This window comes from Archocentrus centrarchus, chromosome 16, assembly GCF_007364275.1.
Source record: "Archocentrus centrarchus isolate MPI-CPG fArcCen1 chromosome 16, fArcCen1, whole genome shotgun sequence".
Taxonomy (NCBI): domain Eukaryota; kingdom Metazoa; phylum Chordata; class Actinopteri; order Cichliformes; family Cichlidae; genus Archocentrus; species Archocentrus centrarchus.
In genome coordinates this window covers 17773962-17790896 of record NC_044361.1, presented here as the reverse complement: position 1 = coordinate 17790896, position 16935 = coordinate 17773962, and the positions used below count along the sequence as shown (strand labels likewise).

The following is a 16935-nucleotide window of genomic DNA, read 5'->3' as shown; positions in this document are numbered from 1 at the left end:
AGAGTTGGCACTGGGGACTGAGAGTGAGGGAGAGCTACAGGAGCTGACTGAGAGCAAGGGAGAGCTACAGGAGCTGACTGAGAGCGAGGGATAGCTACAGGAGCTATAGCAGACGGGGACTGAATGGAGGCTGGAGCTACAGCAGACGGGGACCAAACAGAGGCTGGAGCTATAGCTGACAGGGATGGGACAGAGGCTGGAGCTACAGCTAACTGCAACTGAGGGAGAGCTAAAGCTACAGCTGAGGCTTGGAGGTTGCTGCTGCAGCTGACGTGGACTGAGGCTGCTTGGAGACTGTAGCAGGTGACGGAGACTGAAGCTGGGACGGAAGCTCTGCTGCAGGCGACGGAGACTGAAGCTGGGATGAAGGCTCTGCAGCAGCAGGTATGGATGGCTTAAGGTGAAGGGTAGTGATCAAAAAGTCTTTCACTAACCCATGTAACCACGGGAAGCTAGCAACCAGTCCTTGTAGTTTGGCTGAGATAACTTTTTCCTTGTCCTCACCCGGGTCAGATAAAAGTTCCAAACATAACCTGTCCACTATATGGATAATTGATTTCCTCCGCTCCTCCGAGAGAAAGAGAGCTGCAGAGCCCATGGCTCCAAGACAAGAATTAGCCAAAAACAGTCCGCCCACACGACAGACCTGTGGTTTAGGCGGGGGAGGTGAGCGGCGTCACCGGGGACCGTTAAAAAACGCAGGTCCTCCCTGAACCAGGTGAGTGCCGCGGTACATCTCTGTATCTGCGGGGTCCATTGTGGTCACGTCGTTCTGACCCCCACCCGGGGAACAGGAACGGGCGCAAAGGTTGGCTTGTTCATGACCGTCTCTACCCGTGGAAACAGAACGGGTGCAGGGTGCCTCAACTGAGCTGAGCTTACAGCCTTTACAGTGTCTAGTTGATTAGGAACAGGTGCCTCCAATCAGATTATTTTAGTAACAACGTCTTTAATTAAGGCAGGCAAAGAGTCCAGGAGCCAGGGATGATCGGATGACAATCTAAAGTGCTATGGCTTCCACTAGCCCCTCACAAGGATCTTTTAGCCATAAATCACACAGCTTACAAACATAATTACAAAGCTCTGACCATGATTCCTCAGCAGGCAAAACACTTTTTTTTTTTTTTTTTACTGTCTTTTGAGGTGGTTTGGAGAAAATATCTATTTCACTTACTGCTGATAATGTCTCTGATGGCCCGGTGCCAGCATACCGAGGTGGAAAGGTAGAAGTGGGTGGAGGCTGCACAGTATTTAAAGCGTTGTCAGGCTGGGACTGTGCAGGTCTCTTACTGGCGGCAGACAGGGGCTGCCATTTTTGTTGCTGAAAACCATGTTCCCTCCCCACAAGAATGGGCTGTGTCAGCGGCGGTGAAGACAGTGTAGAAGCCCACGGCTGTGGCGTGGGAGGGCCGCGATAGCCCATGAAGCGATCAAAAGCTTCCTGCAGGGTTAGACCGCACAACTCTGGAGAAAATTCTCTACGCTTCTGGGAATCCTTCCTCCTCTGTGCCTGTGTCGTTCGCAGTTTCAGTGGAGGAGGTGAGCGGTGTCGCTAGGGGCTCTTCCAAAATGCAGGTCCCCCTAGAGCCAAGTGAGTGCCACTGAACCAATTGGTGTCCGTGGTGTCCATATGATGGTCAGGTCGTTCTGTCATAACTGGACAGTGTGTCAGGCAGAGTTGGACCCAAAATGCAAGACGCCGTAGGCACAAGATAACTTTAAAGGGTTTTTATTGCGTGACCAAAATAACAGAACCAAAATTCACATGAAGGCTAGGCCAAGAGCATAATCCATAAACAGACGAGAACTGGAAACAGGGACACACACTCCACCGTGACATAAACAAGGACCTGATAATGAACTGACTAAAATGCAGGCAAAGAATATACACTAGGTAAAGAGGGGATGAGGAACACCTGAGAGGAAGACACAAGAAGGAAAACTAAACACCACAGACAGACAAAGACAGAGGGTAACAAAGCACAGAGACAGTATACAAACACTGGGCACAACCCAGGACCATGACACATGTGCTGTTTGGTTCTCTCCAAACATGGTCCTGTGCATTATGACCAAACATCTCCAGTATGGTCTGTCCAAAGGACATTGTTCTAGAAGTCTTGTGGTTTGTTCAGATACAACTTTCCCAACCTAAGCTGTGCTGCCATGTTCTTTTTCGAGAGAAGAGGCATTCTTCTGGCAACTCTTCCAAACTGCTCAAACATCTGCTTTTATCGAGGCGATCACAATTACTGACGACTCAGTTAGTCAAGTGCATTTGATTAGCAGCACCTGTCTGCTAAATACTCTAAGTGGTTTCATGTGACAGCTATTTTGCCATCTTTGCACTGGCATAAAGCTCAGACTTCAGTTCAAGATGTTAGCGATTACTTTCAGAGCTCTGCCTGGTCAAAGGCCTGCATACATTAGCGAGCGCTTACACCCTTACATAACAACCAGACCATTGAGATCTTCTTACCAAAATCTGTTGGTGGTTCCTTGTTTTAGACTGAAAACTAAAGAAGACTGTGCATTCGAGGTTGTGGCTCCTAAACTTTGGAATGCACTACCATTACATCTGAGATCTGCGGATTTAAGTTGAAACTTTTAAAGAGCAGCTCAGACTAGTACAGGCTAGCTTTTAACTAGTGGTTTGTGTGTATTACTATTGTATTACTGTTTTTCCTTTGATTGTTGTGAAGCACTTTGTGATCTTTATTTTAAAAAGTTCTATATAAATAAAATTTACTTACTTATTCTTAATTCTTATGGAAGCAGTAAGGGTGGACTTAGTTTTGAACTTTATTTTTTACATGACTGTAACTTCTATACTCTCCCCTATAATTTTCCCACTCATGTAGACTATATCAGCATGCTCCCGTCTGTCTCACAGTTGTAACTAGCCAGGCCCATGGCAAACATATTGGGCCCCATCTAATTCAAACAAATTTACTATGCTTTCATGTGACTGAACAATGTGCTGGCAATATTCATGACTCTTCTTGTTGTAGTGGTTGACAAAAGTCTTACAATTTTGTGTGGTTCTGAGAGCAGTGATTTTCTCCTTAAACATGGTCCACAGAGGTGAACTTGATGTAATGCACTGTTTAAGCACTCACTGAAATAACGAACAAACAATACAAAAACTGTGGTGTCATAGGGTTCTTTGGAAACTTCGTGCAATTAACCAAAAATTACAAAAATCATGTTTGTTGTAATAAACAGTCGAGCTCATTCTCTCTGAGAATGTGCTTTGGGGCCTGCATTTTCAATGTACATGTTTTTTTTTATTTTTATGTAAAATCCAAACTTACACTTAAACAAAATACAGTTAATATAAACTTATTCAATAATAATAAGCACAAAACACACAGATTTGCAAATGCCTTACACAAAAGTATTGACATTGTGTATTGACATTGATATATATATTTTATGTACATAGTGCTTATGTATATGTGTATAGTTTTTTCTATTCTATTTTATTTTATTCTATTCTATTTTAGTAAATTTGTTTTTTACTCATCCTTTTCATTTTTCTCTATACTGAGCTGCTGTAATGCGCAAATTTCCCCGTTGTGGGATCATTAAAGTTTTATCTTATCTTATCTTATCTTAAATGGCACAAAATAGTGAAATCATTACAGGGCTGCAAAGGAGCTCTGCACAAAATTCTTTTTAGGAGGGAACTAGTGGGGGATGCATTTCATGTTTTGTTTTGTTTTCCCATTCTTTGATCTGAAATCACAGCACTCTGTCATCTGTCACATTTGAGGTTAACATTTTATGCCATATGCTACGTTGTCATAGTGACAATGAAGAGGACTACACAAAAAAATCAAGATAAAAAAGAGCCTGAAATTATGTAAGGGGTTAAATTCAGCTCTAATAGCAATATTTATAATTTTATTGTTATAATTTTCAAGTTCATGGTTATGTTTTGGCTCTTTGCGCTTTCTCTTCAGCAACATTGGTCTCTGACGCCACCCTACGTCCTATCAAGGAGCACGCAAGGCGTGACAAGTGACGTCACGTGTTTACACCTGCCAATGAACACGTGGCGCACTAAATCTGGAGCCGTCATTGGTCGATATGACTTCGATACAGGCGGAGACGCTGCTCTGAGGAACCAATAGACTCTGGCATGTAAATTCCGTTTGAAAATTTCCCGGGAAATCTGAGTTTCGCGGGAGGGTTCTTGAGCGCGTAAACCGTATCCCTTCATTCATCAGGCCGTTTCCTGAAGCCATTTCTAGACGGGGGAAACGAGAGTTGTGCTACTTTTTAATCCGTTGCATCTGCCTAAATGCACTTTCTGAGGGAAAAATACTTTTCAGAAATCGATAATTCAGAAACTCGTCTCTACCTCGGCCTGATTATTTTTGTAATTATTGCGGCGGATTAGCAGCCATACGAGCTCGAAAGTTCCGAGACAAGAAAGGGGTTACCCTGAATACGCAAGATGAGAAGAGGGACCTCCTCGGCTCCGGACAAAGTGATTTTAGCAGGGGTTGGAGGCTCTTCTCTGGAAAATAATATTATTTTAACAGCTCTCTCGGATCGTTTGAACCCCGGTCAATCAAACGCTACGTATATCCAAATAATAACCACACCACCGCCTTGCAACGTTACACAGACATCAAATGTGTGTTTATCCGAGCCTCAGGTTAACAACATTTACACAACTCCACAACAAGCTGCAGCAAACGGAGCAGGACAACGACCCACTCTGGGAAGACCGCCGGTAATAATCGACACAACTCGCCTAAACACATTTAGCTTTGCTACGCTCAGCTAGACAATGTTAGCTTGCTAACCTAGCCGAGCTTGTTGTTCAGGGCAGCTAACGTTAGCTGCTTAGCCAGGGCTTTCCCAACGACTCAACCTAGCGAGGTGGCTAACTAACTACCGCTAGCTAAGTTACCCAAGTGGACTGGTTAAGTGTTTTTGTTGGCTGCGAGGACGCCAGTGACAAGTTTAGGTTAGTTTAGCCATGACTGGAGTACAGACCTGTCATCTAGAAGAGTGTTAGCAGACTTCATGGTGCTTTTGAGTCCGCTTCACCTTTGCAGGCAGATGGAAATATTGGTAAGAGATGAGTAACGTTAGCGCTGGCCTAGTGGCTGCTGTTGGTGTCTTAATTTGGGGGGTTGGGGGATGGTTTCCCTGCCTGGTTCTTGTGCTTTTAGTTAGTGTTTTAACGCTACACGAGTAGTGAAACTTGCACAGACACGGTATTATACACAGATATTGCTACAGCTCAGTTTGAGATGTGCTCGATATATTTTCTCCCAGTCGTCTGTGAAGATGCAAAGCCAACTTGGATAAAGCTTTGAAAATATGTGTTAGCTATCAGTGCTAGTAGCGCTGTTGGTTGTTGGAGGGCAACATTAGTCCCTGTCGAGCTTGACCTTTTTATTTAGCGCAAGCGTTTCATGTCACTCCTTTGTAAATAAAGTAACGCTGTGGTGCCTTTCGTGGCAAGTAAAGTGAAACCCGAGTTTGTTGCTTTAGTGCTGATTCTACGTTTCCTGTATTCTCAACATACACAAACCACACAAAACAGTTAAAGCTGCATTCAGGGTGTAGTTTTTTTTCTTTCCTCTCTTGGCTATTCATCTTTTATGAACTGAACCAGTCTGTACATATCAGGCTGTAAGCCATGAACAGGCTTTGGGGTGAGGGGAGCTGCTTGCTGATATAAAATGGCTGACACTTTGACTGTCAACAGAGGACATTTTTTTTTCTCTTTCTCAGACTGGGGTTATGCAAAAGATGAAGTACTAAGTATGGGTTTAAAAATGATTACTATATAGTATATTTCATCAAGGTAAAGTGGTTTCTGCTGTGCAATGCATGTGTGTTGGAGGGAAATGCAGACCAGCAGGCTGCTGCCACTGTGCCTTGCTCAAAGACACTAAAGGATGGTTTCTTGCAAATGTACTGGTTATTATTCTTGGTGACTGTTAATAGAGGTAGGTTATGAACAAAAAGATTCAGTTTTAAGCAGCTGCAAAAAAAAAATAAAGAATTCAGGAGTGTTTATGGTAAGAAGTGTAACATTTGCATGACTAATTTGAATCCATCATGTGGCCTAAATGGGCTTAAACATGGTGAATGGGAGGTTCTATGGTCTAATATTTATTGGTGTGCAGCACCATGTTCAAATCATAGATGTGACTCATTCTCAAGCTATTTAGGTTTGCCCTCGCCAATAAGTTTGGAAAAAGGGAATCACAGGCCCTGCTTGTGCCTCATCAAATGTATGACAAAACTTCCTTCAATTCAGATTTTGTTATTGTCCTTGCTGCAAAAACCTCAGGAATTCTGAAGTAAAATAATGCTTATCAAACTGCAGAGGACAGTCAGGTTTAGAGATTTAAAGCAACAGGAAAATCACTGCGTGCGTGCGCTGTATTTTATTTTTTTTCTCTGACACTATGGTTTAGAGACCCTGGGGAGGGAATTATAGTTGTTTCTTCACTGCTTATGGGGAGGCCTTGGAGGTGACTGCTAAATGCTCTAAATGAACAAAATAACCATATCTACTGCTAACGTCCCCCATCTTCTCCCTGCTAGGCAAAAAGGCGATTGGCACTCGATGATTCGGACCACCAGTACCAGACAGAACGAGCCAAAACTCCAAGAGGTAGAGGAGGAGCCACAGCAGCAGATGGGGCACGGCTAAAGACACCCAGAAGTAAGAAGGCAGCTCCAGGGGGGGCCCCCCTCTGACGTCTTGTTCGTACATTTGATCTGGAATTTCACTGCAGAAAGATTCAGGTTCACCCCGTGCACACAAAGGAAAAGTGTAGATACAGCTGTTTTGTATGGTTATTAAACAGCTTCAGCCATCATGAAGGTAGGGCGCTTGGTTCTCTGGGTGGTTTACCCAGCTTTTTGTAAGGGAAGAGCTCTGAGTAGTTAAGTCAGCATTTCATTGTTTTAGGAATACCTTATGTTTTGGATTAACATTTTTCAATTTATGAACAATACGGTGCCGTTTATAAGCCATGGAGCTGAAATGAGGTACATTCCAACACATTCACAGGCCTTTAAAGCTTATTACTTCCAGGCTATTGTCAAATATACAGTTGGGCCGTTCACACCTGGGCACATGTGTTCACGCACATGATCAATAGAGGGTCATAACCACCTCAAGGGGACTACGCCCACAGGGGTTTAAATACCTGGGTCTCTCCACCATTTGGTTGAGAACTGAAGAAGCCTTTCGGATGAGAGGTGAAACGTCTTCAAGAAACAAAAAGAAGTCCAGTCGCCTTTTTCAAGCTCCAGAGACTACTAGGACCTGGATGACTGAGAATCTACACAGACACGCCGAGCACAAAAGTTAACTTTCTGTTTTATTCACTGTTTTATTTAGAACTTTAAAAAAGAAAAGGATATGTGTGTTGCTCACTGTTTTCATGAACTATAGTGATTGCAGCAGTGTAATACTTGGTATTGTTGGAGTCATGACAGGTGACATGCTGTGGGATATAAAACTTAAGTAAACAGTCACTTTTTTCTTTTTTTAAAAGACAAGTTTAGCTGGTAAATTCTAACCCAACAGAGGAATCGGATAGTGATCTTTCCAGATTCTCTGACCTGTAGCGTATCTTCATGTAAATGCCAGCTGATCGTGACAGTCATTTCCCTTTCAACATTTCACTGGAAAAATGACTGTTTCGGTTCTCCCAATATTCCAGTGTTCATGAGCGATATACTGCAAATGTGGTCCGGTATGAAAATGACACACTCGTTTCCAACAGTGACTTCAAAGTTGGCTTACTTTTTTGTCCACCGTAGCGCCCAAGTCTCCACCTGAAAAGACGCGGTATGACACGTCCTTGGGCCTGTTGACAAAGAAGTTTGTGGACCTTCTTGCTCAGTCTTCTGATGGTGTGTTGGACCTCAACCTTGCCGCTGAAACCTTACAGGTAAATTGAGGAAATGATGTCAGGCATTGTGTTCGGCGGTTACTTTAGTGACTCATAATTTACATGGTTAAATCTGTGCACGTATTCCTTGTTTGCAGGTACAGAAAAGGCGGTTGTATGATATCACCAATGTACTAGAAGGCATTCACCTCATTAAGAAGAAATCAAAGAACAACATTCAGTGGATGTAAGTGGCTCTTCTCCTTCACTGTCTCGTGCAAATGCTTGGGTTTTAATTTTTTTAATTTAAACTAAGTTTCAGCCATGTTTTTGAGGCTATACTGTAACTGTTTTATTTAATTTGTTTGATTTAAATTTAGGTCCTTCCAGAGTAAACGTAGTGCCTGTCGGGCACTTACATTGGAAATGACCACAGAATTTTCTAGGATCAAAGTACTTGCAAAACATTTTCCACATATTTGTGTTTTGAAGTCACTTGCTCTTTACAGGAAGTGTTGTAAGGGGAATCTGATAATTGCATCTTTTCTCTGCAATATCTGCGTAAAAGAAGGCACTGAAACCTAAATCCAGAGTTTACTTGAACAGAAATGAGACAGAATTTTTTTTTTTTTGCACTGTTGAAGTTAATGTACTAAATATTTGAAGCAAGAAGCATGAGACACCAAATGGCTGCAACAGAGCATCCTGAACTCCTAATCTGCTGTAGTTCATGCTCCGCTGACTCTTCTTTCATTTACAGGGGCTGTAGTCTGTTGGAGGTCGAGGGGGCGCTAAGCCAGAGGCAAAGACTGACAGCTGAAGTTTCTGCGCTGGCCGATGAAGAGCAGAGGCTCGAACAACTCATCCAGAGATGCACCCTGGATATGAGACACATGAGCGAGTTGCCAGGCAACCAGAAATATCCTTTTGTTAGTTGATAAAGTGAATAAAATTTTAAGGTGCCTTCTAGCTCCCTTGCCTTAGTGAGCAAGTATTCACAAGTCATCCTAATTTGACATAAATCTAAAGACTTGGGGCCAGAGTAAGTGGGCAAATCACTGCAGGGCTGCAAAGTCACGTTCAGTTAGCTTTTTGCAGGGCCGCTGTTTTTAGATCACTGCCCGGAAGTCCTGTAGTACTATAAGCACTTGCACTGTGTACACTGCAGTTTTTTTTCCCCCACACGGACCTCAAACTTTCGCAGAGAACACAACATCAAGGCAGATCTGTTTCAAAGTCGCTGAAATTTTATGTGGAGGACCATTGCTCATAATGAGATCTGAGTCTAGGCTGCAGTTTGGCAGTTTCCAGTGTAAGAGTCCAATTTTGAAGCCTGAAGGGCGTGTGTCAGGTGAGGAGCGTGGCTGAGACAATGCTCCTTTTTTTTCCCCTTCTTCTGCTCTCTGTCTCTTCAGCATTATGCACTGTGACTTTGTCCACCATAGTGGAAATGTTCATGTTTTCTGAGAGACAACATTCAGAGAAAACGCTCTGACCTGTGGTGCATGCCAGAGTGTCATCTCAGAGTGCATTGAAAACACAGATTTTTTTTTTTTTTTTTTTTGCCCCACATCAGCCCAGTTTTCACACCGGCAACCCACTCACCAGCTTTGACTCCCTGCAACTTCAGCTAATTTTCTAAGATTAAATATCAAGTTGAATAATCACATACTGAAGGCGACCCAGCACACATGGCAGAGGCGCAAATGCAGGTTAATATAATGGGACTTTAACTGAGACCTAAAAATATCTGAAAATGGCCTCAGAGCTATTCTTCGTATAAACCTGAAATCACTTTATAACACCTGACCTATTATACAGTACCTACCTGTTATAGGATGTGTAGGAGAACACAAAACATATATAATTAGATAGTGAAGTTATTGTTGCTGTGCCACATGTGTAAAGGCACGGGTTGCATTTGTTTTTTTTTCCTGTATGCCAGTTGAGCATGGAGCCAATTATTAAAGTCATTAGAAATTAATAGTTGTTTCAGAACTACTACACAGCATATTGAAATGTCTGTCAAAATACAATAGAGAAGTAGAAACATACAAGTTAATTGTGCACATTCAGTAAAGACATGTAGAGGCTTGAGCTCTTTTCCTCAGACCTAGCATGTCTGTGTAGAAATGGGACTAAAAGTCGGCCACAATGCAAACTGCTCTGCTCACTGTAGAAAGTAACTTTACTGCCTGTAATGCCTAAATAGCATGTGTATCTATTTATTTGGCAAACTATTCTCGCCTTCCTTAGCTGCTCCATGTAAAATTTTGCCCTGTTACAGCATTACAGAGGGTCCAGAAAATATGCAGGGCTTGAGCTAAAGCTTTGACAATGCACTCAGAGCTTTGAGGAGTCCACAAGAATGTGCTCATTCTGATAGCATCTTCCACTGGTATTCCAAATAAAACAACACTCCTAGTAGCAGCTATCATTTTTTTTTTTTTTTTTTTAAATGCCAAAGTGTGTGTGTGTGTGGGGGGTGGTTCATGTTGGCACAGATGGTTTTTAAATGTGGTCCTTGGTTTAAAAAAAATAAAAATAAAAGGATGATCACATGTAGCCCATTCCCTGTTCAAAAAGGCTTACAATAATCCAATACTTCAGCAGTGCTGTGTTGGTGAAAACTGCATTTGATTTAAAGAGCATGAAAATCTTCATCTTTCAGCTCTGCCTTTAGGGACCACCTGCTTTATATTCCTCAATCAGTCTCTTTTCTAATGGACATTACCAAATGCAGGTCATCTTTAACAGTGCAATGCATAAATGAACTATTTTGTAACAGCAGCACATGTCATATAGATACAGTTTTATTTCCTTAACCCTTTTGTTTCCACATATGCTTATGTAACATACCAAGATATCAAACAGGGGAGCCTCAGAGACCAGACTGTTATTGTTGTCAAAGCTCCCACAGACACCAAACTAGAAGTGCCAGACCCTGAGGAGGTTTGTATACATGCATTGTCTTTGCTGTCCCCCCCTGTGCTTTTTGCTCACTTGGCATCTCACCTATGACTTACAGTTCTTTTAAAGACAGGACTTGTTATTCTGCTCTTACTTGGATACTGTCAGTATTAAATGTGAGGTTTCTCACGTGATTTTATGCACAAAGTGCTCGAGATTTGTGCGCCTTATTGGATGTGATACAGCCACCTGCTAGGGAAAAATGTGTATTCCCTGGCTAGTTGGCAGTGGTTGTTGGAGGTTGCCGGCTCTTGCTGGGTGAAAATTGTTGCAAAGAAAGTGTTGGACCAAAAACCACTTATGCTTTGGTTTCCAGCAGAGTTCCACAGTTGCCTGTAGTTTTCCATGTTATTTTGCAAACACTTGCTAACCACTAGCTGAGCAGTAGTAGCTTGTAGAAAGTGTGACGCAAACTGCCAAAGGAGAAGGTTTGTTGTCAAAGTAAAAGTTGTGCCTGTTGAAACATGTTGGCTGTAGCTCTGAGGTACAACTTTTACTTTGAAGGAAAATGGTCCGTGTTTCTGGTTTGTCTTGCATTTTTCACAGTTTCACTACAGCTCAGAGTAGCTGGATGGTTTTTGCGGACGAGTCTCACTTCCATGCAAACTATGGATAACTGCAGGAAATGCTAGTGATCACGTTCATTTGGTGAAAACGTATTTTTCCCTATTGACAGGTGGGCTGCTCAGGAAAAATGGGGGTTACTGAGCAGTCTCTAGGCTTGTGTGACTGGGGCTTTAGCAATCACTTTCCCAGTGACTGCCATCAACCCCCAACACCCCCCTCCCCTCTCACACAACGAGTGGTTACCAGATGCTCACTGATTTCTTAGCCTGTGTGACTGGGGCCTTATCCACTTGATCCTGCATTGGTCACTGTGTTGTTGCATGTCCAAAATGGCCAACAAGTTAATGTTACAAGGTTGGCAGTCATGTGTCTGCAAAACCTTGATACTCTACTATGTTTTGGCAGCATTCTTTAATAAAAATGGAAAATATTAATGTCTAAACTTTGAAATTTTTTTTTTTTTGGCACCTTTAGAGTTGGGTTTGCCAGTTTCTTTGGGAATGACATCTCAGTGGTCCAGTCAGTCTGAGGGTCTATGCACCAATTTATTAGACATACTGTTACATGCACAGACTCTACTTTTGGTAGAGTTGTATATGTTGGGAACACTTGTAAAGTTCTGTGTCATGATTGTAATCCTTGTAGTCAAGGTCAGTTTTTTCCATCCATCCATCCATTCTCTTTCAGTTATCCTTTCAGGGTCAGTTTTTTTTTTTAAATTCCTGTTTATTGTCCCTCTCCAGAGTTTATCCATACACCTGACCAGCACTAAGGGCCCCATAGAAGTCCTGCTGTGCCCAGATGAGGAAAACGACCCCAGGAGTCCTGTAAAAAATGGAAACACAGACATCAATGGGAACTCTCCTTTTGTCAAAGTCCTTCAAGGTTGGTTTCAGGTGGATATTGGTGTACAGCAGCACTTTACATAGAGTTGTTTAATTGAATTTCCTCTATTTTTGTCATTCAAAATGAAGAAACATGAATCGATTCATCTTTATTTATAAATCCATAGACTACGGGTAGAAGAAGAGGTAAAAGCCACTCTGATTACATCCACATGAAAAACAGAACAGCAAAAAAACCAAACAGCTGGGTCTTTATTGTCTTTTAGTATAACTAAAAGCTAAACTGCACTGACCCGTCTGAGTGTCTACACCCCTAATAATGCATATGAGTGACACCTAAAAAAAAGGCCTCCCTAGTAAAGTTGTCTTGAAGGTGGAAATTGGCTATAAGAATCAGAACTAATTTTTTTGTCTGGCAGATTGTAAACCTGTTTAGTTCTGTAAAGTTGGCCATTTTAAATTGGGACTCCATGAGCATTAATTTACTTTTGGAACCAGCGTCAAGTGGCTTGTATGTAATTTGTTCCTGCAGTCCTCAGAGTCTTTTAACTCTCTTTCAAGCCGCTTCTCCACCAACAGGCTGCCGGAGCCAGTATTTGAACCGTTCAGTGGTTTTTCCACCACGAACGCACTTGGTGCTCAGCCGAAAAACGGGTTCAACTCGGGACTCGCAAGCTAGCTGGTCTGGAACCAAGAACGCGTGATGAAAGCGGCAGAAGGGCGTGACTTTGCCGTCTTAACATAAACTTTCTACCACATTACATGTGTATTACATGAGAAAAGCGAAGCAATTTTCACGGGTGTGAATTAGGTTTGGCTCTAATGCTGAACTTGCTGCTTTGTATCAGTTTATATCACAGATAAAAGGACGCAAAGTGCGTACTTGTCGTCTTGCTCGTATTTTCTGTCTGTGTTTACCTCTGTGCTGCACACAGATGCTGCAGTAGTTTTGTTTGGACCGTAAAATGTGTTCGCAGCACAAGATGGGAGCGTGTTCTCTCACATTTGCGCTCTTCGGCGTCCGTGTCCAGACAAGGACCCGCCCACACTCAGACGTAAAGGAGCAGTTTGCAAGTGCGGTGGAAACGCGGGCCTTTTCCTAAGCTTTTCGCCAGTTCTTTTGGGAACCCCGGCGGTGGAAAAGGGGTAACAGACAAAGGGTTTGATGCATGCATTGCCGTTTTCTTACAGTACAGGATGTGACTGTACGATGAACTGCATCTTGTCATTGACAGCACGACCATTTGAACCTGATGGTGTATGAAATGCCAGGGTATTGACTAAACCAAGTGTTCAGTGCTAATCTGTAACTGGTTCCAGAAGAGATGTCTAGAACAGATTGTTCCACTGGAAACAATCTGTTTCCAGTGGAACAAAACTGTCTGAGAAATGGGTAAAATGAGCTATGTTAACTGAACAGCTTCCTTGCGTTTGTAATACTAGTGGTACTCTTGGCTGTTTAGGAGTACCACTAGTATTACAAACTAGTGGTACTAGTGGTACTTTTGGCTGTTTAGGAGTAATAACAAGTAGTCTCTTTTTCCTTTCACAGATCCCAGCGGCACAACCACTTCTCCTAACCCCTTCCTGGCCCAACCTTCCTCCTCCTCAGCTGTCGCCGTCACAACTCTTTCACCCATCTCATCCCCTTACACCAGTCTTCTGCAGCAGACAGAAGACCAGATCCCTTCATCCCTGGGTCCTTTCTTAAACCTTGGACCTACTCTTCTGGACCAAGATGACTACCTATTAGGTTTGGAAGGTGACCAGGGAATTAGCGACTTGTTTGATGCCTGTGACTTTGAAAAAATGACCTCATTTGAGGATCTCCTGTGCAGCTAGCATTAGCTGAAAGAATCAGATGGAAACACTGAGGGCTTTTTCTGTCCCACAGGGGATCCCATGTTCTTTTATGGTATAAGTAATAAACAGCCTCATCAGTGTAAAGCCTTTGATCTCCTTTTTAGTGGATGCTAATTTACACAAATGGTTGGTTAAATGTAAATGGGGGATAGGAAGGGTATTCACTGCTCTGTGTGAGTGTTACTGTAGAGTGACAACAAGACAGAACAGCTATAAGGGAACACCCCCACACCGCTTGGCATTACCGCACATCCTGGGTGATTGCATTGTGTTTAGCATAACCGTGCAGTCACCCAAAACCGCCCGCGAGAGCAGGGTGGAAGAAAAATCGGTCAAACCTTGAAGGATCTTGTCTGGGAATTTGTTTCGGTAAGGAAAGGATACGGTTGATCATCTTTATCTTTTTTTTATTGTCGGGTGTGCAGAGCCACCCAGGTAATGCTTGTGATGTGTTATTGCCAAGTGCTGTGGGATGGAAGTTCTGAAGAATTCATGCTAATTTCACCCACAACAGTGATCTGTGATTGAAGGCTTTTACCTGCTGACTGTTAAATAGTCATCTTCTGTGTGCAAATATAAAATATTTTAGAAATTAAAAAAAAAAGAAAAGAAACTGTCAAATACATTTAATACAATTATAAAGTTCAGAGTGTGAGTATTGGGTATGTTTGGGTTTTCTTGTCCATTGAAAAGTTGGTGTTCTGGAGTACCAAAACTGCAGTGGAAAATAGGAATATGTACTCTTGATTCACTTAAACAAGACATTTATTCCATGTATTCCAGTGTCTCATCTCCTGATCAAGTATGCAACCTGCTAAGTTGCTATTTCTGGCTAATGGGTAAATCTGGACACGAGATGTGCAAACTTGAAGATCATCTTCAACTCATACTCTTATTTAGTGTGTTCGGGACTTGACTCCTTCACTCTTGCTGCCTTTTACCTTTCCCACCTTCAGCAGCAAGAGCCGGCACAATTGAATCCCTTTATGCCTCCTCACTTAGGCTGTGTGCTGTGCAATTATACTGTGGTTTGAGCTAATCAAAGAAATTTGTTTGAATCACTTACCACTCAATGCACACTTCCTACTCAGTGTGTACTGAGACCGTGTTGTCGACTCTCTTTAGCTTCAATAACTGTTGAATTTTAATGGATTTTAAAACTATAGAAATGACTTAATATTATGGTCACCTATAGGAAAAAAAAAAAAAAAAAAAGAAGGATGAGAGAGCCACTTATTTAAACTTCAGCATGTAATGAAGGGCTTTTTCCCCTCTGTAACAGATGCTAAAAAAAAAAATATATATATATATAAAAAAAACAAATACAGCTGTTTTGTAATCTAAGTGATTCCAGCGGAACTAAACCTTAGTGAATTGTGTTGTTTAGAGCCACTGAATTTACAGTGATTAGTCAGCAAAAAGCTTGATTAGTTGCTGAAAAGCTGAAGGGATGTATTTTTCTCCTCCTTAGGTATTAGGAACGTCATCCCAGTTCACTACCAGTAGCTTGTGTCTCATTACATCCTTTATAATAGTGAAGTGCAAAGAGACCTTGGTTTTTAGAGATCACAGGTTATATTGCTGCTGTTAATGTTGACCCCCACCCCCCACCCCCTGACCTGATTGCCGTGTGCTTGAGTAATTGCGTGTGCAGCGTGTATGTGAGATGTCAGTTTGAGCTTGCTTTAAAGAGTGAGCCTGCCTGTGTATAAATTGATGTACAGTTTTTACAGTTTTTTTTCAGTGCAAAAGGTACTGTAGGCTACCTCTCACTTAATGTTGCAAAATAGAAATAGGGCGTTAGAGGTAAATGTCATAGTTTGTATGATTCTGAATTCCCTTTTTGTTCTAAAAATTACCCTTGTTTTTTTAGCAGTCATGTTGGACACCCCGACAAATGGTGAGAATACCTTTTGGTCAAAAGCCAGTCTTATACTGTCACATTAATTCTGACTGTTGGGGTGCACATTTGAAGTGTAGAAAAGTGAATGAATGTATTGCAATACTTTTCCTTTTTGTTCTGTCTTCTCCAATAAGTTATTTAGCTCCTTTGTCAGTGTATTTTGTTTTTAAATACAGAGCTGTCACTTAAGACACCAAAAGGACACATTCAGTAATGCACAGATGCAGTCATTGATCCACAGCTGGCGTATCTGGTCATTCAGAGACATTTCTGTGTTCTCGCATCCCTGTGGATGAGTGGTTTGGTTGTCCTCTGAATATCAGGGAGTGTGTAAAATCCCTGATGTCATCCCGTACTATTTCTGCCGTTTTCACTTTCTTGGAGAGTGCTGATGTCAGTGTTCTGATTATGTTCATTTTCATGCTCATTATTTTTGCGATGTGCTAGACTATGTTTGCCCGCTTTAATGTTCAAGAAGACATAACACTGTACATTTCTGCAGCGCTTCTGTTCACCCTCTGTCTGAAACGCTGCGTTTTAGCCTGCGTGTCTCGAATGTCCCATTCGTGCAAAGTGGAGTCTGCACTAAATGGCTGGCTGGCATGAAGAAAGCAAAGTGACGTCTGAGAAACAGAAAATGTGTAAATGCAAAACTCCCCCCCCCCCCTTTTTTTTTTTTTTTTTTTTGGCTAAAAATCCAGGCTTATGCATTCTTTGTTAGAGGGTCTGCCAAATTAGCCACTAGGTGGGATTCATGCCAGAGCTTTACACAGTGACCGAGAAGTTATTGAAGAAAATTCTCAACCGCAATCAAGCGGAGTGTCAGTTTTTTTTTTGTTTGTTTGTTGGTGGACTTTATCTTTTGTAAGTTTGCAAGGATTTTACATGCTCAAAATTGCAATGCAGC

General features: G+C 42.2%; 1 protein-coding gene across 2 annotated transcripts; it reads left to right on the top strand.

Annotated features, from left to right (window-relative positions):
- The first annotated feature begins 4251 nt into the window (after positions 1-4251).
- LOC115793828 (transcription factor E2F3) lies at positions 4252-16686 on the top strand. 2 transcript variants are annotated; one of them, XM_030748963.1, is made up of 8 exons: positions 4252-4744; positions 6580-6700; positions 7810-7940; positions 8039-8127; positions 8641-8799; positions 10721-10832; positions 12161-12302; positions 13815-16686. In XM_030748963.1, the coding sequence occupies exons 1-8, from the start codon at positions 4463-4465 to the stop codon at positions 14102-14104; spliced, it is 1326 nt and encodes a 441-aa protein (XP_030604823.1). In that variant the 5' UTR covers positions 4252-4462; the 3' UTR covers positions 14105-16686. The 2 variants fall into 2 exon arrangements, with proteins under 2 accessions (XP_030604823.1, XP_030604824.1); XM_030748964.1 differs by having other exon boundaries at positions 4614-5088.
- Positions 16687-16935: the final 249 nt, after the last annotated feature.

Coding starts and splice junctions, on each gene's coding strand:
- LOC115793828 (XM_030748963.1), top strand. CDS start 4,463: ATGAGAAGAGGGACCTCCTCGGCTCCGGACAAAGTGATTTTAGCAGGG. Junction 8,800..10,720: donor GAGTTGCCAGGCAACCAGAA/ATATCCTTTTGT, acceptor TTTTGTTTCCAC/ATATGCTTATGTAACATACC. Junction 12,303..13,814: donor TTTTGTCAAAGTCCTTCAAG/GTTGGTTTCAGG, acceptor TTCCTTTCACAG/ATCCCAGCGGCACAACCACT.